Genomic DNA, 22,829 nt, shown 5'->3' with positions numbered 1-22,829 from the left:
CTACCGGAGCTGGCGCGCGGCCTGTCGCCCCAGGTCGGACTCTGTCCACCCGTCCGTCCCGTCTGACCCCCGCATGTCCCCTGATTCTGACTGACGGACGAATTCTGGAAAAGGAGCTTTTGGGAAGGGGAGAGGGTGCCTTTCCCTCACGTCCAAGGAATCAGCAGAAAGGTCACAGATTGGAGATGACTTTCAGGTTGAAGCAGTAAAGACCAATAGGGCCGCAGTTAATGGCAGAAAAAACAAAACAAAACGCGGGGTGACGGAGCTGTCAGAAAGGAGAGACATTCCCATTCCATGCCAAGCGTTGCAATTTTCCAGGAGATGAGGATCCAAGCTCACTGTGAGCAGTGGTCACCCTTAATGCCAGGCCGCCCAGCCAGCTGCCAGTGTTCCACTCTATGCTTTGTGGGAAGTGTAGTTCTAGGACGTTGTAGGCCTATCCTGGGGTCATAAATATTCAATTTTCGTGGGATATGTAGAATAATTTATTGCGTTTTGGGTAGTTGGTTCAAATGCTTTAGGGTATTTAAGAGCACCCCACCCCTTATGTTGCCCTTCAGTTAAAGACTAAAAAAGAAAGGTGTTATTTGGGGATGATGTACATTTTAAATGCCAGCATGGGTGAGGTGTTGTAAGCTTATGTTTGTGAAGCTTATGTTATTAAAGCGTCTCAATCGCCTTGTGAAAGTAGTTAAACTTAATTTATGTTTCTTTGGTGCTTGGCAGTTGAAAGCTACTTTTATGAATGTGATCTCACTTTTGCCCTCATAACAACCTTGTGTGGCAGGTAGGTAGGAATTATCCTTGTTTTAAAGAGGAGGCATTAACATTGAGAGGGATTAAGTTCCTTGCTGCTTTGAACTGGTGGAGCAGGAGTACTAGTTGCTGAAGTACACATTTGGTATGGCTCTGGGAAGAAAGGAGACTCTGAGGAGAGCAAGAGGAGCTCTCAGAGTATGGAGAGGTAGATGTAGGTAGCCACAACGTTGAGTGTTTGCCTGTCAGTCCCAATGGAATCACCACTTGACCATTGAAGAGACCAATTTCTTAATTTTATTTTTCAGTATTTTTATTGTGGTAAGATACTGATCACAAAATCTATCATCCTAACCATGTTTTTAAGTGTGTAGTTCAGGGTCATTGTGTATTACTCTGTTGTGCAATTACCACCTCCATCCTCTTCAGGATTCTTCATCTTGGAAGACTGAAATTCTATACTTGTTAAACAACTCCTCTTTCCCTCCTCTTCCTTGAATCCCCTGGCAGCCTCTTTTCTGCTTTTTGTCTTTGAACTTCACTAGCTAACTTTTCACTGTGCTTGTCTATTTTTTTTTTTTTTTAGTGTGTGGTTTATTTCATTTAGTATAATGTCTTCAAAGTTTGTCTTTGCTATAACATCTGCCATGATTTTCTTTCTAAGATTGAATAATGTACCCTTGCATGTAATACTTTTTCTTATCCATTCATCTCTTTATGGACAAGTTGCTTCCAAATTTCAGTTGACATACATAATGCTGCTGTGGTCCTTTCAATCCTTTTGGGAATACACCCTTAACTTTTGAGGGATTGCCGTTTTTTTTTTTTTTTTTTTTTTTTTTGTTGTTGTCTTTTGTTGTTCTGGGGATTGAAGCCAAGGCCTTCCACATACTAGGCATGTATTCTACCACTAGTTACACTCCCAGCCTGCCATTTGTCTTTTTCCCAGTGACCATACCATTTCACATTCCCACGAACATTGGATAAAGGGTTTCACTTCTCTATATTATTGTCAATAATTATTATTTTCTGTATTCCCACTAGTACCATTTTAGCAGATATCAGATCATCTGATATCAATCAGAAATAAAAATATGCATTTTAAAATTGAGATGTCTCATGGTGTTTGGGTTTCTGTTGTAATACTAAGTACATTAACATTTCAGTTACTGGTAGAGATGGGAAAGAAAATGAGAAGGAATTAACCATTTGGAGTGGCTCAAGTGTTTTAGTACCTACAGTGTGCTTGTATATCAGGTACCTGTTAAGATGCTCATAGTATTTCTGGTTAAGGGGTTTATTGGCATTAGCAGCAAATGTTAAAGTTTGGAACAGATAATCCATCTAGCTGTTTGTTTTCTTTGGTCAAATTACCAAAGAAATTTGTTGATTTAGCTTCTGTTTTTATTCCAGAGAAATTAAAGACTTGATATTTGGTGCCTTAGAATAACTTGAGACCATATACTTGTGCTTAGGTTAAGACATTTCAAATGAGGATGGTGACATTTTTTTTGGCAATCCCAAGCACTTATAAAGCTGAAGCCAGAGCACCTACAGTTTGAGGTCAGCCTGAAGTATATATAGCAAAAGCTTCCCCCTGCCCCCACTGAAGTTTTTGCTTTTTTTTTGTTTTTTTTTTTTTTTTTTTTAAGAATGGCTGTATTAAGAGGAGATGAATGGTAAAGTTGCCTTGAGGGGTCCAAGAAAAAGAAGCTAATTTTCTGAACATCCGGTGGTGTTTTACTGTTTTTGAGATTGGTTTTGTAAGTTACATATGCTCCAACTCTTGGGCTCCAGAAATCCTCCTGCCTCAGCCTCCAGAATGCTAGGACTAAAACTGACTACAGGCTGTTACTACTGTGTCTGGCTTACTGTCATTTCTGTATAGTAGATGATAATAGAAGCATTCCTCTGGGTGGCAGCATTGTTTTTTTTTAATTTTTTATTTTTTTATCCTACTATTTTATTATGGAACTCACCATCCAGAAAAACTAAAAGTGAATATTTATATATTCACCACTATATATGCCACCTGGTGGCATACTGTTCAGTTACATTAAGTCCTCTATCTTTCATATATACAGCCACTTTTAATTATATTGCCATAGTACACTGTAGGAGATCCTGAGTAGCAAAATTGAGTGTTACTCACTACATTCCTCCTTCTGTTATCCCTTCTTTCTTTCCCCTCTCCCACCTTGAGTCAGGGTGTGGGTATACAGCCCAGGCTAGCCTCAAACTATTGGCTCTTTCTGTTGAGATTACAGGCATGCACGACCATGCCCAGCCTTTGATTGATTGAATGATATAAACCCTTGAACTTGTAAGTGATCAAAAGGTAGGAAGGCAAGATAATCTTTAGTTTTGTTAGATTTTATGTTCTATTTAAAAAATATTTAAATCTTATATATTTTACATTGAATCATATGGCTATAACAGAATAATAGTAAAACTAATGTTTTTTTGAGAGTACGTACTCTCTAGTATTCTAGAGAGGTACTCTAGTTTGTACCTACTTGCTGACTCCTCAGAGTAACTGAGTTTGGTGCTGTCAACCAAATGGTACCATCATCCTAGGGCATAGTTAGGACTTGAACTTAGGTTCTTGGATTTAAAAAATTATGTCAGTTCTGCTCTGTGAGCTGTTAACTTCTATACAGTTATAGAAAGATGTAGTTATATTTTCAATTTTTTTCTTTTAGTCTCTTGTATACAGATCAAAATCAGAGTGAGTATGTTGGGGAAGGGTTCTATTGTGGCAGTGTTCTGTGTTTGATGAGCAAAATGTGCTTTTGGATAGTATGTGGAAAAAGAGATTAATTACTTCATATTAAAAGTGTTTTTTAAATCTAGTTTGTAATTACTTATGGCTGGTTTTCTTTGTATTTAGGCTCATATTTGCAATTGGAGTGAAACTCAATAGAGGGCAGATAGCTAGACTTTATTCTAACATAATCTTTTATTGGTTTATGGAAAAACGAACACACACACACACAGCATCTTCATTCAGACATGGCTAACATTCAGTGGCATACAATCACTCACATACACAGAAAATCTCATTCTGCTAAACTAAGAAACAACATTGGTTTGAAGCTTACAAGAAGGAAAATTCTAGTGTCCATCACTAACACCATTGCACTGTAACTGTTTCAGTACCTGGGAGAGGTATTTCTGACAGAGGAAGAAAGGACTCGAGTTTTTCTTGGTTAGCTGTTTAATAGTTTCATGGTCTTGGCTTATAACTGTTAGGTGGCATTCAAACCTGATCTTTGTTGGGTTATGGACAACTCTTAAAGAAGCAACATATAATCTTGAAGCATATACTGTTCATTTTGATCTTAGGCACAGCCATGTGATACCGTAGTGGTATCAGATAATCAACATTCCAGCAATCTTCAGAGAGTGTTTTTTTGTTTTTTTTTGTTTTTTTGTTTTTAAGAGGATGATACGTGGCAAGCTGGTATGTAGTTGTGTAGTTGAACAATTAATTATTTGGGCATACAGAAATAGTCTTTCATGCTGGGCGGTGGTGGCACACGCCTTTGATCCCTGCACTTGGGAGGCAGAGGCAGGTGGATTCTGAGTCTACAAAGTGAGTTCCAGGACAGCCAGGGCTACACAGAGAAACCCTGTCTCGAAAAACCAAAAAAAAAAAAAAAAGAAATAGTCCTTCAAAGATAATCATGTAATCACAGATATATAGACTATTGAGTTGATCTTTATAGAAAGGCTGTTAAGCCCATATCATTAAATTTTGGTTACTTAAGCAAATAGGAAGTTAAGTTAAAATGGAAAATGACAACAGGATTTCTCTCTTTCTCTTCCTCTCACTCTCATTCCACAGTTTATTACTCTATTCTTTTTGAATTATGCTTCCAGTAAACAATTTTAATAAAGGCCAATGCCAACAGTTGGCATGGAGATACTGGTCTTGTTCAGAAGATAGATGTTAAAACTGTAGGCAGTGCTAGTGTTCTCAAACGGTTTGATTCTCTTGTTGATTTCTCCTTTCAGTCTGGCCAACACTTGGCTTTGATGACTGCTATCTTGTATTACATGTTTTATCCACATATTTTCCAATTCAGTAAGCAGACTTTTAAAATTGAGTAATTTATAGTTTTGTCTTCAGAGTACTTATAGCTAATGAGACACAGATTTATATGTCAATGTAAATAGCTAATATGAAACATGATATGAAAACTGCTTAATAGGAGTCTTTGGAAACTTCAGTGAATGAGGATAGCATTCTAGGGTCTAAGGAATAATAGCTCAAATTGATACTTGGAAGAAGAGCAATAATCATGCATATTAGGAAAAGGCAAATAAATCCTATGAGTGGAATGATGATGTATTTACTGTGGCTTGGTGAAGAACTAGGAAAAGAAGTAAACTTGGTCGTTTGAGACTTGGTATATAGTGCCTTCATTATTTGGGATCTAGAACAAATTACTTTCCTGAATATTCTTTCTTTCTTATAAAATGGGGTGATGACAAGAAATACTCATGGTGTTGTTAAGATAGTTATATGTGCAAGTGCTCTGTATAAACAGTTAAGGAATCTAAATTTACTAACATTTTGTTAAGGGAAAGAACAGAAAACACTGGGAAGATAGGATAAGACCAAGGTATAGAAATGCCAGCCAATGTAAAGAGTTTGAACTTAGTTCTGTAGACAGTAGAGAATCAACAGAGTTCCTAAAGGGCTGTCACACAACATGAGAAGGTCTGTTTTGTAAGGATAACAGATGACGGTGGTGAAATAATTAATTGCATGAATCCACAGATCAAGAGCACAAGATTTACAAGGAGGGGATCAAATGGGTAAAGAAATGAAAGGTCTGAATTGAGACAGTAGAAATGGATTTGGCAAGGAGATAATATTAATTGAAGTCCTAAAGTATGTAGGAATGATTGGGTTGTTACTAAATAGGTGAGGGTTATTTAAGAGAGGAGTTGGGGATGATTCCAAGAATCTGACTGGCGACTGTAGGATAGGGAAATAGGGCGGAAAGTAGTTTTTAGGCAGGCTTAGAGAATTGGAAATGGAGAAGAAACAAAAATAAGATTGTATTCAACAAATGAACGAATGAATGATGGATGGAGAAACCTTTATTGAATAGATTAAGGAGAATGGTTTGGGTGGTGCCCAGTGACTCTGAAATTATAGTCAAAGCTGGTTTCAAATTTATCGCTTTATCACTTTTGGTTAATTTGTCCTTGAACACAAAACAACTACCTACCTTTGGGCCTTGGTTTTCCCATTTGTAAAATGGGATTACATCAAAACAAGCTTATAGGATTCTAACAATGGGAAGAAATGATGCATGTTGCATGTTAAAAACTTGGTAGTATTTGGCACATGGGTTGCACATCCATCCATGTGGGAAATTTGTTTCTAAAGCTTTGAAGAGGTGGGGATGATGGGATCATAGGAATGGATGGCTTGTTCCGAAGACAGCTCTTTGGAGCCTGTGAATATATAGGGAAGGTTGAGATGACAATAGTCAAGAAGATGAGTCCTGGGAGAAGTCATGGGTTACTAGAGTTATGGTTAATTTTTGTTTTCTCCTGAGGTTTGAGACAAAGTCACACTATGTAGCCCATGCTGACTTCAAACTCTTGATCCTCCTGTTTCAGCTTCCTAAGTACTTAAGCATTTATATTTGTCAGTTATATTACTGATAACATGTGTACCAGCTAACTCTTCTTACAAAACCACTGTGTAACTGAGATACTTCCTTTAATTTAATATAAGGTTTTAATATACTTGCGCACATATTTATATGATAAATTACATATACTGGTACTGGAGTTTTAAAGTCTTTAGTCAGTTAGTGTATCTTTTGAAGCTTTAGGCTCAAATTCTGCTTATGCAATACCCTTCTTCACCAAATTTGATAATCACTGTATTTTTCCTTATTCTAATTTACAAAGGAGGGCATCAAAGATGTTAGCAAGAAATGAAAAGTGCTTATTTTTCTTAAAATGGTAGCTCTGTGTACAAGTCTTAATTGTATTTTTTTTGGTGTTCTGAATAATAGATTCTTTATACAATTGCATATGTACGAGTGGATGAACATACCATTGGTGATCCAGAGGACTTTTGTCAAGATTGGATAAACCATGTATCACATTGATTGTAGAGGTTAGTAGATTTAGTTCCTGAGGATATGTGCATTTTTATAGCAGATTTAAAAATGCATAGATTACTAGGTAGCAATTTTCCCCTAAGATCTTTTCCTTTTTTTCTCCCATTTTTTTCTTTTTCCTTTCCTAGTTACCTGAGAGAACTAGTGAAGTTCTTGATAGTTTGTATGTGCCTGATATTTCTATTCTCTGTGGTGATAAATATAAAAGAATGAGCAAAAAAGAAGAAAAAAATCTAAAATTTGAAAATATTAGTTAGCAATGTGCACAGGCAGAAACAATGGATGACAGTTTATAACTAATATTATCTGCTATACAAAAAACATCTTACAGTTTCAGGAACATTATTATGGAATCAATTATTTTAACTTCTGAAAAGAGGTATTGTAGGAGGGATCTTTATGGTAATTGGGTTTTCCTGATTCTGCTACTTTAATATGCACTGTGATTATTTTTTAAAGCTGTTTTATTCTGTTAGTATTACAAAGAGTGTGATTCTAGTTTTGCTTTTTAATGATATTGGATAGTTCTTTGAAACTCCATGAATTCAATACTAGTGACTACTTGGGGTTTAGTAACATCAGTTCAAAAGTCTATTGTGTGCCTGTCTTCTACTATAACTCTTAGGCTGATTTAACTATTATTTTATGACTTTTTCATATGTATACTGCTAATTACAGCATATAATGGCTAATTCATGTAAGTGGAATTTTGAGGGCTGGAATGTTTTATAAATCAGAATTCAACTTCAGAATAAGTTTTGGTTTATTTTTGCTGTTTCTTATCCTTTTTTCCCTGTGGTGTGTGGAGGAATAAAAATTGGGAGGTTGAAAGGGTTGAAAGACTTGTATAGTAGAGCAATGAAGGCATTGCTTATTGCATCCTAGATTCTTTAATTGTTTTGGAACCCATGAGAAATGTATTAATGCTTTTATGATATACCGAAGACATGCAGTCCAAAACACAAGTTCTAAGATTTAAATTGTGACTTTTTAGGCAGACATGGTGGTACATGCCTGTATTGTAATCCCTATATTCAGGAGGCAGACACAGGAGGATCACCACAACTTTGAGGCTGTCCTGGACTACATAGTGAATCCCAGGGAAGCTGGTATTATAGTGTAAGATACTGCCTTAATAAACAAAACACAAACAAACAAAACATTTCAGAAATTTTCACATCCAAGTGAGCATTTTTCTTCCAAGTAATTAACTGCTTTTGGTGGATATTAACTATCCTATGTTGGACTATTATGCAACCTGAATTCTTATGTAGTGTCGCCCTTAAACTTGGCTTTTGTAAGCCAAAATGATCCTTCTGCTCACTACCTTATTAAAGTTAATTTTACCTGGTTGCTTGACAGCTGCTGGCTCTGAGGAGAAAGGCCCTTTTAGAGGTGGGAGTGTTTGTGAACTGGCATCTTAGAAATTGATGAGAACTCTTGTCAAATCATCTGGTCCAGCTGTCAAGTTGCCTTCATGATTTCTTTACTTTCCTGCGTGTATGTGTGAAGAAGTGAGTTGAAGGCAGTAAGGAAATAATCTTGTAGTGCGTTGACGCAGGAAGAGAGAAGCTTTTTTATGCATTGTATTGAGTTGGTAGGGAGTTTAAAGTAGTCTAGCATCTTATACAGTAGGCTAGAATTTCTTACATACCAGGAAGTAGATTCTTAACTTTGCCTTGCTTAAGGAGTTTGTTACTAGTTCTTGTAGATAAAAAGACTCATGACTTTGGGGAATACAATAATGTCTATCCACTCCCCCTAACATGTACCAATGGCAAACCAAAGAAATTCTACCCAAGTTTAGCTTGTGAAACAATGAGTTTATTTGGGTTTCTTACAGGAGCCTGGGTGAGGAGAGCTCAGGTACCTGCTGGATTGCAGAGCATGTCAGTTTTCATGACAATTCATGAAAATTGAGTTCCTAGAGCGCCCTGACAGACTTGGGCAGAGAGCTGCCTGGATGACTATCCCTTTCTCTGTAACTGTTTACTACTTATGTAACTGGGGAAGGAATATCATAATGTTTTGGGCTCCTGAACATCCAAAGTTTTATTAGCTTCATGAGTCTTATGATCCTTTTCCCCTCTCTATGAGAGAATGTTTAAATTTGGAGAAAATAGCTATATAACAAGGACTTTCTTAATTGGGCATTTATTTGTCTTGGCCCTGAGGACAGAGGGACAAACATGCTTTCATTGCCTTAGTTCTGAGGGGCAGGAGTATAAGAAGTGCTGCATAGGTAAGGACCGAGGACCATGACGGTTCGTTCACTCGGACTGTCCTAGCTAGAGGCAGGCAGCTTTTGTAGAAACTGTGATGGATTGTTTCATTCTGGGAGTGAATCATTCCTTATTTCCAACATACTACTGTATTTGTGCTTACTATGGGAGTGATTGGCATTTGCTTTTTAAAAAGTATATTTGCATCTAATTGAGTTCCTTTTGAAAAGGCTGGAGTAGGGACAAACTTCTATTTTAAAATCTTAGGAATGACAATGGGAGTTCTGATTTCTGCTACTATTTTATGAAGGAAAGTCCCTATTTGGGTCTTGCAGGTGTTAGAGTGACAGTCAATGACTTAAAGTGATATTTAGGAATCAACAGATGGAGCAGACTTTCAGGGCTAGGACTAGTTAGATTTATAAGAGAATAATCTAGATACCAGTCAGGTCTTCCTTATTTTTCAGTTTTAGCCTCAAACTAATTAAGATGGTTTTCAATGTTTGAAGATTCTCAGTCTCCTCTTTACATGTCTCAATCATCACTTCCAATTGTATAATTTAGTTCTAATTTTATTAGCTTGTAGGTTCTCATTTCTGAAAATGCTGCTTTGGTTCTGCCTATTTCAGGTTGACATGAGAACCAACTCTGTCTGTTATACACTCACTGTTTTCTTGAATGAGTCCAAGTAAAATTTTGAAGCTAAAGTGAGTTACAGAGTAGTCTTGTGTTTAGAACACTTGATTTTCTGTACTTTAGTTGGTCTCCTTTTCATTTCCCTCTTTTTCTTTTTTCCCTTTGCTGTAGAAATGGCTGCAACTTCCCTGATTTGGATCAGTACAGCTTTGCCACACAATAGGGAATCTTACTTTCTTGTCATGATATTAAAACATGTCTCATTTCCGTCCTAATTATAAATTGTCAACCAGTTTATCTTTTTATTGCAGTTGTTAGATACATAAACTTTTAAGTAGCTTTCATGATGCATAAAGAATTACTATTTTCTGCATTCAACCAGTATTCGAGCATCTACTTTCTTTTTTTGTTTTTTTTTTTGTTTTATTCGAGACAGGGTTTCTCTTATAGCCCGGGCTGTCCTGGAACTCACTCTGTAGACCAGGCTAGCCTCGAACTCAGAAATCCACCTGCATCTGCCTCCCAAGTGCTGGGATTAAAGGCGTGTGCCACCACTGCCCGGCAAGCATCTACTTTCTAAAGGAACTGAGTTAAATATTTGGATAAAAGAGACTCAGTTATAGGCTCTGAACTTAAGCTGGAAGAAGATAGAGGCATGAATATGGAGTAGGGTAGAGTCCGATCAAATTGGTATAGAAAAGGGAAGATTAAGCAGTTACATAATATGTAGCTAAAGATGGTAATCATTAGGAGTATAGAACATGTAAGTGGTGGGACAGGTGTCGGGAGGGTGTTGAGCTGAGACATAGCTCCAGGATGCTTCCTATAGCTGCATTCATCAGAAGCTGGGAATTTTGAATTTCCTACAAAAGAGAATTTTAGGAGTCAGTATGAAGCAGAATTGGAATTCATTAAGAAGAGATTATTTAAGCATGGAGATCATTAGAAAGAGAGGTGCTCAGTGAAAATATAAGACAGACATAAGTGTGGGTGTGGGTTATTCAAGAGAGAGTTGCAATTACTTGTCTCTCTAATAATTATATAGATGATTTTGGTGGATTTTGAAGTTACATCTAATAGAGTTGTTAAGGGGCTTAAATGGTCACAGGATGATTTCTAGTGTGCATGTGTTGAGTAGGATTACACCCAGTAGAAGTAAACCTTGGGTCACAGGTTTCTTCTCTTCCCCCCTGAAATTTTTAAGTGTTTGTACTTTGTATCCTTCCCAGAAAAGGACTACTACTGTGAGCCCACAGTACCAGGGTGAAAGAGGTATGTGTGTATAGTACAGTATGTAGTGTATGAGTTGGGCCTCATATACTACAGTATATGAGTGGGGGTGGATTTAGATGTGTATAGACAGAAGAGTGGTCTCGTGTATTTGAGAGAGTGCACCATGTTGAGTGACTTGCTTGGTCAAAAGAATTGGACTCGGAAAAACTGGATGTGGTGGCACACATTTTGATTCTAGTACTTGGAACAGTGGGCTAGAGCAAGGATGTCTCAAAATATTTGGACTGGAAGAATTTATGGTATATGTAAGAAACAGTTGGGATTTGGATGGCTTTGGGGAGTGATAGCATGTCATAGGTGAGAATGTTTGTCTAAGGTAAGCTGGCCTACTCCCAGGAAAGATGCCCTTTCTGATATTAATTACAATGCATTGGAAGTGGATTTTTTTTTTCATTTTGTTTTTTAAATGTACTTTATAGAGGTGTGCTTTTCTTTTCTTCTATAAGATCTTTATATTTGGATCAAGTTGAAAGCTGGCTTAAGCCAAGATGGCACTTGCAGTAAATCAAAATACTTACAGAACTGAGAGGGACCATCAGGAAAATCTTGGAATTTCAACTAGAAATTGTTCAGATCTTCTTCCAGCTTTTCCAAGCCTTCATGCCATTCTTTCTTCAGTTCACCTTTCTCTGATTTTTGTGATTGATAGGATAGGCTTGAGATATCTGTATCATATTTGTTATTTTATGCTTCTAAGTTTAGCCAGTCAGAGGAGGTTTGGGTTTTTGTTTTGAATCCCAATTCTGGATTCCTGAAGAAAGTTGGCCAAGGTCAAGTTTATGCTGTATACAGGTGTCTCAGGATTTAATATCTTCTCTGTCTTCTTTCTCTGCTGAAACCAAGCTATATCTTAGCATATTGGAAGGAACATTGTGGTTGGAGTAGAACAGCCACTTAATAACTTTGTAATCTTGATCAACATAGTTTTTGTAGATGTTTTCATCTCATATAAAATGGAGCTACTTTTACCTACTTGAATAAATAGTGATTTGTGGGAGAGATACTTCTGTTTCTCATTTAGTCACCTTTGGCAAGTCAGTTAGGTCATGAGTTCCAGTTTTAATTTTTCATTTATAAATGCAAATATCTGTATTACATCATGTTTTTCTAAGACCCAAAAGACACCATAGTCATCTTACATATAATTTTTAAAAAAGTAACTACTGTTGAAAAGAATGTTTGTGAATTATTTTATTATAGTCTGGGATATTTTTGTGGTAATTAACCAGATAATTAAAAATATGCTATAGCTTTAGATTAGTAATTGATTAGTTATATGATGAGACATGGTCTAGGTATTTTCAGCTTCCTTTCTAATCTCAGCTTCTACTTAAGACCGCTAACAATTTTTTTAGTATTTATTTTTCTGTGCTGGGTATTGAACTCAGGTTTTACACATGCTAGGCAGGTGATCTACCACTAAGCTACATTCCAGAGCCCCTCACTTATATTCTGTAATTTATTTTCAGTATTTATAAAATTTTATGTCTTTGTTAGAAAATTGTGCTGGGCAGTGGTGGCACACGCCTTTAATCCCAGCACTTTGGAGGCAAAGGCAGGTGAATTTCTGAGTTTGAGGCCAGCCTAGTCTACAGAGTGAATTCCAGGACAGCCTGCTACATTTAATCTGTTCTCCTGTTGAATAGTTTTTGGTTACTTTCAGTTTTCACTCTTACTAACCCTGTGACTATGAATGGTTTTATGCATATGTCCTTGTGCTTAGCTCTTCTCAGGAGATTTGCTCCTCCCACCCCCAAGATCATCTTATACAAAGTGCTATACCTGCCTGCCTGTCTTTTCACTTTTTCCCTTCCTTCTTGATTTTCTTTGGATTTTGGGACAACATATTTGGAACTCACTATATTGGCTTCAAATTTGTGGCAGCTCTCTGGAGTTCTATAAGTGTAGCTTAGTTCTCTAAAGTATTTCTATACAGTTTTTTAATAGTTAAAAACATACGAGATATTTATAATGTACTCCTCTTTCCCTTTTCACTTTATAGAACTAGTTTTTTAAAAAAATACCTTGTTGGTATTTTATGCTTTGTGCTTGAGAGTATGTTTCAATTTTTCATTTAAAGCTTAAAATGCCTTAGTTTTTAATCCATGTTATTAATTTATCTGAAAGTGATTTTTTATGATGTTTCATTTATTTCTGGTTGTCTTCTGTATTCTCTATTTCAATTTGTTGATTTGTCACTCTTACTTTATTTTATATACTCTTAATTACTGTAACTTTATAATAAATCTTAAAATGTAGTAGAGTGACTCACTTTTTGTGGGAATTATTGGTTATCGTTGTTTGATATTCTGTGTTATTTTTATTCACATTCCACCTGAATTTTATAATTATCTTTTAAACTTTCATGAACTCTTTTCTATAGAAAATTTTTGCTTGTGGTATATTGTACTATTTTTTATAATGCTGGGTTTATTTGTGGACATTTTTACTGTTTACCAGATATTTTTGACTCTTTTGGTACAAAATAAAGTCTTGGTGGACTTTTAGCTAGGGACATGGTATGGTGTGTGTATAAGGCATTGAGATTAGGTTAACCTGCTTGTAGAGCAGAAGGCTTGAGGTTATGAAGCGAGGCAGCAGAGTGTCATCTAGAGTTGGCCCTGTCAACTGACTGCTGAGCAATGCTTTCTAATGAGCTTTGGATGACGAGTATTGTGGAAAGTTAATATCAGTTTCTTTAAATTTTGGAGACTTAGGCATTTTAATCACAGAATCAACTAACTTATTCATCTGACACAGAAATCTAAATATTTCTACTCTCCTTATTTTAGTCATTAGAATTGTTATAGTTCAGAGTACCATTTTTATCTATAAAGAACTTTGATATGTTTTGTAGGATTCATTTCTAGGTACTATACTTTTTTTTTTTTAATGCTGTTGCACACATTTTAAAACTTCCTTTTCTGACTTTGTTCTCATGTATCTCAGTTGTCTTCTTTACTCTGATCCTGTATGCAACACGAACTTTTTGTTCCACATACTCTTCTCATAGCTATTATACAAGCTATGAAATACTGGCAGTTTAAAAAAAATCCTGTTTATTCTTTATACTGCATTTTCATGAACCTTCAGTTCAGTTTGCTTAGTTGTAGTAATAGTTTGTACTTTTTGCATTGTCCAGGTTTTGTACATAATATCATGTTTGCTGTAGATTTTACAGAGATATATTTTGTCAGAGTGGTAATTTCTTTCTAGGCTCGTTGTTTTCAAATCTACATTCATAAGCTCTGCTCTGTGGTACTAGGTTTCTGTATTTTCCAGACTCCTCTACCAATTAGCTTCCTGTTTTAAGGCTCCCCCTTTCCTGCCTCAATAAGAATATTTTCTTCCCGCTAGAAATTGTATTGTTTTATCTTTCATATTTAGAGTTTTTGGGAATGGTGCTAAGGATGCAACCTAGGGGCTTGTTTACGCTAAGCACATACTCCATCACTACCTTTAGCTTTTCCTATTCAGATTTAGGATTCACCAGAAATTCAACTTCTTTCATGTTTGGTGTGATGAGGTAGGAGTTACATTTTGTTTTCCATAATGCAATGCAATTGTTACTGTAGTTTACTGAAATAATATTTACTTACTCATTTCATTCATAACTTTGTTTTAAAGCAAGTGACTTGTACATGTTTATTTCTTAAGGATTTTTTGTATTTTTCAAGTGATCTGTTTTTGTACCACATTGTACTTTTAATTATTGTAGGTTTTGGCAAGATTTGAAATCTTGTCATATTAACTTTTTCCTCTTCAGCATCAATTAGTTTGATAAATACTGGCAATTTTTTTCTCTACCTTTTTTTTTTTTTTTTAAATCTTCCAGGTCATCCTTTGCAAATCTTAGTCCTTTGTAGAAATGGTAGAATCACACTTTTATTTAGTATTCTTTAAAATACTTTTGAGTTGATATTGGATAGTATTTTCTACATATCAGTTTGGGGATAATGGACATGTTGTTAGTATATATTGTAACTCTTATCTGAAAGGCTTAGAAATAGACAGGATGTTTGATTTTTGTTTTTAGATTAAAAACCTTTATGTATTAATTAATGTGGTAGACACAAGTCTAAACACAAAATTTCCTTATGTCTTCCATTTACTTATACAATAGGCTTAATATACTTGTATTCTGACTGTGATCCTTGTTAGTTTGAGTGTAGCATCAGTAGTCTTGGATTGTGGATTTCAGATTTTAAATTTTTGGATGAGGAGATCTGTTTTATTGTGATCCATGATTATTGTATGCCCCTTCAGTTTTTCTCCGTTTCCTACATCACAGTACATTTTGGTTTTTTGCTTAGAGAGGTCTTGCATAATTTCCCCTTAATTTCTATGTATATATGTTTTAAATGTGTCACTGAAAAAGATGTTTTCAAATTACATAAATTGATTGACACAGTTTTGCCATATGGTTCAACCTGGCCTTGAATACATGTTCCTATTGCCTTAGCCTCGTGTATGCTGCAATTACTAGTATTTGCTATGTGCCAGGATCACAAATTCTGTTTTTTAATGATTTGTTATTGGTTTGTAGACAGTCAACTCATTGTTATATATTGTTATTCTAGTAATTTATCTGTAGACTAATTTTGATTTTCTGTGTGCAAATATAATCTTCAGATACTGAAAATATTCTTTCCAATCTAGTGCATTTTATTTATTTTTGTCTCATTATTTTGAATAAAATTTGCAATAAACATTTTAGTAGAATTATTTAATTTTTTTCCAGGGCTAGAGATTGAACTTGGGACCTTGCATGTGATAGACAAGCGCTTTACCACTGACTTACATTTTTAGCCCTTGAATAAAGTTTTTTTTTTCATTTTTTAACTGGTTATTTTATTTATTTACATTTCAAATGTTATGCCCTTTCTTGGTTTCCTCTCCTATTCTATTCTAGCCCCCTATCCTATTCTCCTTTCCCCCTGCTTCTATGAGGGAGTTCCCCCACCTACCCACTCACCCATTCCTGCCTCATTGCCCTAGCATTCCCCAAACGTTGGGGCATCAAGTCTCCACAGGACCAGGGGCCTCTCCTTTCACTGATGCCAGACAAGACCATCCTCTGCTACATATGCAGCTGGAGCCATGAGTCCCTCCATGTGTACTCTTTGGTTGATGGTTTAGTCCTTGGGAACTCTGGGGGGGGGTCTGGTTTGTTGATATTGTTCTTCCTATGGGGTTGCAAACCCCTTCAGCTCCTTTAGTCCTTCCCCCAACTCCTCCATTGGGGTCCTCTGTGCACAGTCTGATGGTTGGCTGTGAGCATCTACATCTGTATTGGTAAGGCTCTGGCAAAGCTTCTCAGGAGACAGCCATACCAGGCTCCTGTCAGCAAGAGGTTTTTGGCATCAGCATTAGTGTCTGGGTTTGGTGTCTGCAGATGGGATGGATCCTAGGTGGGGCCGTCTCTGGATGGCCCTTCCTTCAGTTTCTGTTCCACTCTTTGTCCCTGCATTTCCTTTAGATAGGAACAATTCTGTGTTAATATTTTTGAGATGAGTGGGTGGCCCTAACTCTCAACCAGAGGCTGTATATATACCCAATATAATTATTTTTTTTAAAAAAAGACTTACATATTTTTTTTACGTGTGAGTGCTTGCCTACATGTATATATGTGCACTATGGTATTCCTGATGCTCACAGAGGCAGAAGAGGATGTTGGACCCCCTAGAACTCCAGTCACAGATGGTTGTGAGTCTCCATTTGGGTGGTAAACTAAACCCAGGTCCTCTCTGCAAGACCAACAAGTAGTTTTAACCACTGAGATATCTCTCTAGTCTCTGAGTGGAAGTCATGCTAGTGAACCGTTTCTGTGTTGTTCCCCAAATAATGGAGAATGTAGTTAGTATTTTATTATTAAGTACAAAGCTATAAATTAAAAAAATAAGATTCTTATCAGATTAAAGAAGTTCTCTTTTTAACCTTATTCAACATGGATAATTTATTCTTGTCTTACTAACCTGGGTACCTTTTAAAAATATATTGAAATATTACAGGATTCTTAAAATTTTAATTCAGCTAGAATGGTTAAATATACTGATTTTAAATGTTAAACTAACTTTTTAAACATTTTTGAAATAAACCCTCCTTTAGCACATGATGTTTTATTATTATTATTATTTTATGGTGAAAAAAAAGTGTCTATTTAGAATTAGCCATCTGGACTCAGTTTAGATGATCCCAATCTTGTTGGCAACATCCAGAGCATCATAATCAGGAGCCAAGTGGACATATGCCTGTTTCTCTCCGTCAGGCCTTATCAGGGGATTGACTTTGGCCACATCAATGTCATAGAGTTTCTTCACGGCCTGTTTGATCTGGTGCTTGTTGGCCTTGACATCCACAATGAACACAAGTGTGTTGTTGTCCTCTGTTTTCTTCATGGCTGACTCAGTGGTCAGTGGGAATTTGATGATAGCATAGTGGTCAAGCTTGTTTCTCCTTGGTGCACTTTTCCGAGGATATTTTGGCTGCCTCCGGAGCCACAGTGTCTTGGGCCGCTGGAAAGTGGGTGACGTTCAGATCTTCTTCTTTTTGTGGCTGTGGATGCCTTTCAGCACTGCCTTCTTAGCTTTCAAGGCCTTCGCTTTGGCTTCGGCTTTGGGAGGGGCAGGAGCTTCCTTCTTTGCTTTTGGCGCCATGTTGGCGAAAAGGCTATTTTATTATTTTTATGTAACACTGTCTTTCCTTTGCTATTTGACTTACAATTTTTATTTGCCTTTGTGTTCAAGTAAAACACATTTTATTTACTTTTGCTATATATATATATGTATATATATATATATATATACACACACATACATACATATATATTAAGTTGTATGATTATAACTTTATTATACAGTGTATGTTATTTCTTAGCATGAGAGAGATTACTCAGTAGGTAAAGATACTTTACTGCCAAGCTTGACAAGCTTGAATTTGACAGTTTGATCCCTAGAGCCCACATGGTAGGAAGTGAAAACCAATTCTAGCAACTTGCTTTTTGACTTCCAGTAAACGTGCTCTTTTGTCTGTTGCCACATGGGATTTTAGCTCTCAGGCCTGGCTTAGTCTTTTTTTTTGGTGGTGGTAAATGGAGGTGTTAAAATCTAGTGTAGGATTCCTATTGCCACTGAGATTCTACAATTAATCTTAGCTGAAAACATGTTCTGAAACTAAAAACTTAGGCAAATTTCTTATTTATATTATTAAGAACCACTGTAATCATAGTTGCTGTTGAAGCTATGACTCCGGCTTTAGGATATTTTGCTCACAACCTCTTCAAACAGTTTGCACTCACTCTGGAGTACTTTTTTTTTTTTTGGCCATGACAGTACTTGGTGATTTTTAGATGATCCTACCTGTGTTGCTGCAATTCCTACTCAGAACATGAATGAGGCTATTTTTCCTTGTGCTTAAACAAAAGCTGGATTGCTAGGCAGGAGTCTGTGCAAAATTCAAGCTTGTCATTGATGGAACTAGAATCTGTGTACAAGTTTGCTCTGATTCTCTAATATTTCACAGGTTCACTGGGCCAGTCTCAGGTTTCCCTTCTATGAACAACTACCCCCTAGGTTGCACCTTTTGGCTCCAATAAAATTTAGTGTCTGTCTTTATCTTTGCCTTTGTCTCTGTTTCTTCCTCTTTTCCTCTCCCTCTTCCCATTTCACTTTCCTTCCCTCTCTTCTCCTTCCTTCCCCCTTTTTCTCTTTTCCCTTCCTCCCCCCTCCCTTTTTTCTTTCTTGCCTTCCTTCTTGGATCTCATGTAGTTCAGGATGGCTTTGAATTTCTTTTTTTTTCTTTTTTTTCTTTATTTTTTTAAAATCAAATCATAATTTTTACTTATTCACACAGGGGTTATAAACACAAAAGGCAGGACGTGGGGAAGGGGATGACACTGGAGAGTGCGTGTTCAGGGGGAGTACAGATATCTTTCAGAACGGTATTGGCTAGGTGTAGGTTCAGGGGACAGGTCGCTATGACTCTGCCTATGATTCACTTGTCCTTATCTAAGTTGGTATTATCTGCCAAGGCTACCTATTTACAAGGTCTATGACTACTCAGGCTGGTAAATTTCCACAAAAGCTGCCTGTTTACAGTAGCGTATAGCCATCTGTTTCAATGTTTTTCCACAGAGACCCAAGACTTGATGTTAGTATACATGTATGACAGGTCTGTTGCTGATTTTAGGCCTATGGCTGATTTTAGGCCTTCAGTGTGTAATCAGGGCTGCCCCTGACATCTCCTCCCTTGTCTAAGTATAGAAGGGCTGTGGTGATTCTAATCTTGTGAAGGCAGGGATAGAGGCCTGACCTCCAGTAATTGAAGGAGACCTTGTAAATCAAGTCCAATAAAGTCCTTTGCGATTTTTGGAGGTCTCTTCAGACAGTGAAACGAGGGATTTCTTCAGATTAGTGATGTCAATCTCTAGCTGTTTGATATTCTTGTCAATGGCCCATCGAAGGTCTGAGTAGTATAAGTTCGGAGGTCAGCATCTGGATTAGAACTTCTAATAGCAGACATCACGGGTGATTCATTTTTACCTGAGATACTGCCTGAGTTAAAGCTCCTGGGAGGCCCTCTTCCTCTGGGTTTTGTGAGGTTGGGTACAGAGCTGCCACCTGGGATCTGCTCTATGCTCGGGCCCAGACCGAAATGCCCTTGCTTTGAGTTTCTGATTCTGCTTCCTCTTCTTGAGTGCTGGAATTACAGGTGTGTGACACTATGCTTAGCTATTAGATGTGATTATTTTATGTTAGATAATTTTCTATAATGGTTAATATTGTCAGCTTGATAGAATTTATAATCATTCACCTGGAAGACAAATCTCCAGACGTACTTATGAAGGACTTTCTAGAGGAAATTAAAGTGGGAAGAAGATGGATCCTAAGTGCAGATAGCACTATCCCATGAACTGGTCCTGAACTGAATAAAAATGAGAGAGGGCTGGAGAAATGGCTCAGTCTTTAAGAGCACATACTATTATTGCAGCGAACTTAATTTGGACTCTAGCACCCATAATGGGTGGCTCACAACCACCAGCTCTACAGGATCTGATACCCTCTTCTGGCCTCTATAGGCAATCATACTATATGTGTGGGCATGCGTATGTATGCACACACAAGATTTAAAAAAAATATTGTTTTTAAAGGAGAAAGTGAGCTGATTATCAGCTTTATTACTCTTTGTTTCCTGAAAATGAATTCAGTTTGACCAGCTTCGTTATATTCTTATCATGACGTCTTTTCTGTGCTGATAGATTTTGTCCCCATACTGATATCCAAATAAACTCTTCCTTCCCAAGTTAATTTTGTCATGTATTAAATCTTAGCAATGAGGAAAAAAAAAGTCATTTTCAACTCTGTGAACATAGTAAGGTTTTTTCTATCCTTTTCTTTTCTTTCTTTTTTTTGATGCTGGGGTTTGAACCTAGGGTTTTTTTTGTTTTTGTTTTTGTTTTTACATAGTGAATATATGCTGTGCCCTAGACTAAACCTGCAACCCTCTAAGTCCCCCCTCCCTTGACAGCCTCCTTTCTTTTTTTCATCTCTTCCCATTCATCCATCCTCCTTTCTTTAAACAGGGTCTCAGTGTGTATTTGAGGTTAGCCTTGAAGTATTTATTCGTTTACCTCAGCCCTTTAAGTGCTGAAGTAATATGCTCTAGCATGCGTGCCCCAAATATGTTTTTAATCACATTTCAGAACAATTTTTCCCCCTCTTGGTCTTAGATGGTAACTGTGTGAGAGTTTCTAATAATAAATTGAACTGTCTGTGCTTTGCATATTTTCTTTATGTTTTATTTCACAATGAACAAATCTTAAAGACTCCAGAAAAAAACTTTAATTTCCTACATTCCTCCATATGCTAGAGGAACGTTTTGGATAGATTAAAGACTTGAGTACAGAAAGCAAAATCATAAGATATATGAAAATATAGATAAATATATATCTTCGGTCTCTCCAAGGCTACTACTAGGTTCAATGCTTCAAAGTCTAGGAGGACTCAGTGCACTGAACAAATATTTGTCCTCTCAGATTAGATTTTTTACAGTGAAACCACCAGAGGGAAAAGGTGTATGGAGTGAAGTCTGGAGGAAATCTTATGCAAGCTTCCAAGACTCCTTTGCTGGCAGTCACACAAAACAGGCTTTTAATTCCTAATTACTGTCCCATTGAGTTGATGAGCTGTGACATAAGTGAAAAGGTGTCTACTAGGGATAATCATCACTAGGGATAGTCATTAGAACTCAGTGTCATTTTTGTCATTTGGAGCTGGTCAGATTGACACCCCTTGCCCAAAGTGTACCAGAATTCTCCAAGAAGTAAAGCTAGTGTTGAATATAAATAAAGTACATTGTTTGTAAAACACTTCAGACGTGGTGAGCCATTCTTACCTGAATGGTGAGAATGTTCTTGCCCATTTCTTCCAGATGTCAGATGTCCAGATGTCTACTGCTTTTTCTATACTTTGTAATTTTTTAAAACAATAATCTTGGCATAATAAAAAAAATTCTAAGTATGGCTAGAAGAAACTAAATATAGCCATAAAGTAAAGTAATGGCAAATTGAACTGTATTTAAACACTGAGATCTGGAAAAGAAAAAAGTTCTACAGAGGGTCAGAAGGGAAACTGAAAAGTGATTTACTGTATGGGGGAAAAAGTGGAAGCTATTTGGCAAATATGTAAAAGCTCTTATAAAGGCCAGCAAGATGGCTTAGTGGATAAACTTGCGTGCTGTGTAAGCTTGATGAGAGAAGTTTAATCCCCAGAACCTGCATAAAGGTGGATGGAGAGAACTGACTCCACAAATTGTCTTCTGACCTCCATACTTGCACTGTGGCACACAGCTTTTCCTCCCTATTTTCATCCTTTCTTCCTCCTCTCCTATCTTCTCGCCCACCTCTTACTCTCTCACACATAGTAGTGATAACAAATACAATTAAAAAACCTTTTATAAGTCATCAATAAACTGAGCAGTGGGTTTGCATATTTATATTCCCTGTATGTAGGAAGCTGAAACTAGAGGATTACAATTTCATTGTTTCCTTAAGGCATATTGTAAGTTTTGAAATGCATATCTTATATGCTATGTCTGTGTAAAATCTGAAAAGTTCTGAGATATTTCACTCTAAAGGTCTAAGATAAAAGATAAAAAGTTATGTTATTAAAAGAGGAAAGACAGGCCAAATTTGGTAGCACATCTTTAGTCCCAGCTTTTGGAAGGCAGGGATAGGCAGATATCTGTGGGTTCAAGGTCTGCCTGGCCTACAGACATCCAGGATGGTCAGGGCTCTGTAGAGACTCTGTCCCTAAACAGAACAAAAGAGAGCTTGTCTCAAAACAATAGAAAAGAAAAAGGCAAAGTATAAATTAATGTTATGTTCCAGTTTTGAGATTATATAATATTAATATATGAATAAAAATAGCTGTCAAAACTATGTTCCCTGTATTTGAACTGGGGAGATATGAGCCTCCTTCAGTGAAGTGTTTGCTGTACAAGAATGAAGATCTGATGGAGATCCTCGAGCACCCACACAAAAGCCAGAGGGTGGCATGTAGTTATAATCAAAGTGCTGGGCCAACACAAGAATATCTCTTAGGCTTACTGATCAGCTCGATTCACTGAATTGGTGAGCTTCAAATTCAGTGAGAGATTTTTGTCTCAAAAAATAAAATGGAGAGTAGTGGAGGAAGATAACTGTCATTGACCTCTGACCTCCACATACAGTGGGTCTGCACATGCATACACCACACACACACACACACAC

At 36.8% G+C, this 22,829-nt stretch overlaps 1 protein-coding gene and 1 pseudogene across 3 annotated transcripts in view; one reads left to right on the top strand and one right to left on the bottom strand.

Moving 5' to 3' along the window:
• Ecpas (Ecm29 proteasome adaptor and scaffold) overlaps positions 1–22,829 on the top strand; it is a 119,410-nt gene that overhangs the window by 1,118 nt on the left and 95,463 nt on the right. Inside the window, exon 2 of one of the 3 annotated variants that reach the window (XM_028779862.1) lies at positions 6,804–6,907. The exons of the other annotated variants lie outside the window; for them this stretch is intronic. Coding sequence (XP_028635695.1) covers positions 6,886–6,907 — 22 coding nt within the window. The 5' untranslated portion in view covers positions 6,804–6,885. The remainder of the gene's footprint in view (positions 1–6,803; positions 6,908–22,829) is intronic. 3 annotated transcript variants of the gene reach the window in all.
• Positions 17,248–17,718, bottom strand: LOC114631503 (annotated as a pseudogene).

The sequence above is a fragment of the Grammomys surdaster genome, unplaced genomic scaffold (assembly GCF_004785775.1).
Source record: "Grammomys surdaster isolate TR1022 unplaced genomic scaffold, NIH_TR_1.0 363, whole genome shotgun sequence".
In the NCBI taxonomy this organism is placed as follows: Eukaryota; Metazoa; Chordata; class Mammalia; order Rodentia; family Muridae; genus Grammomys; species Grammomys surdaster.
This window is presented reverse-complemented; position numbering and strand designations above follow the sequence as displayed.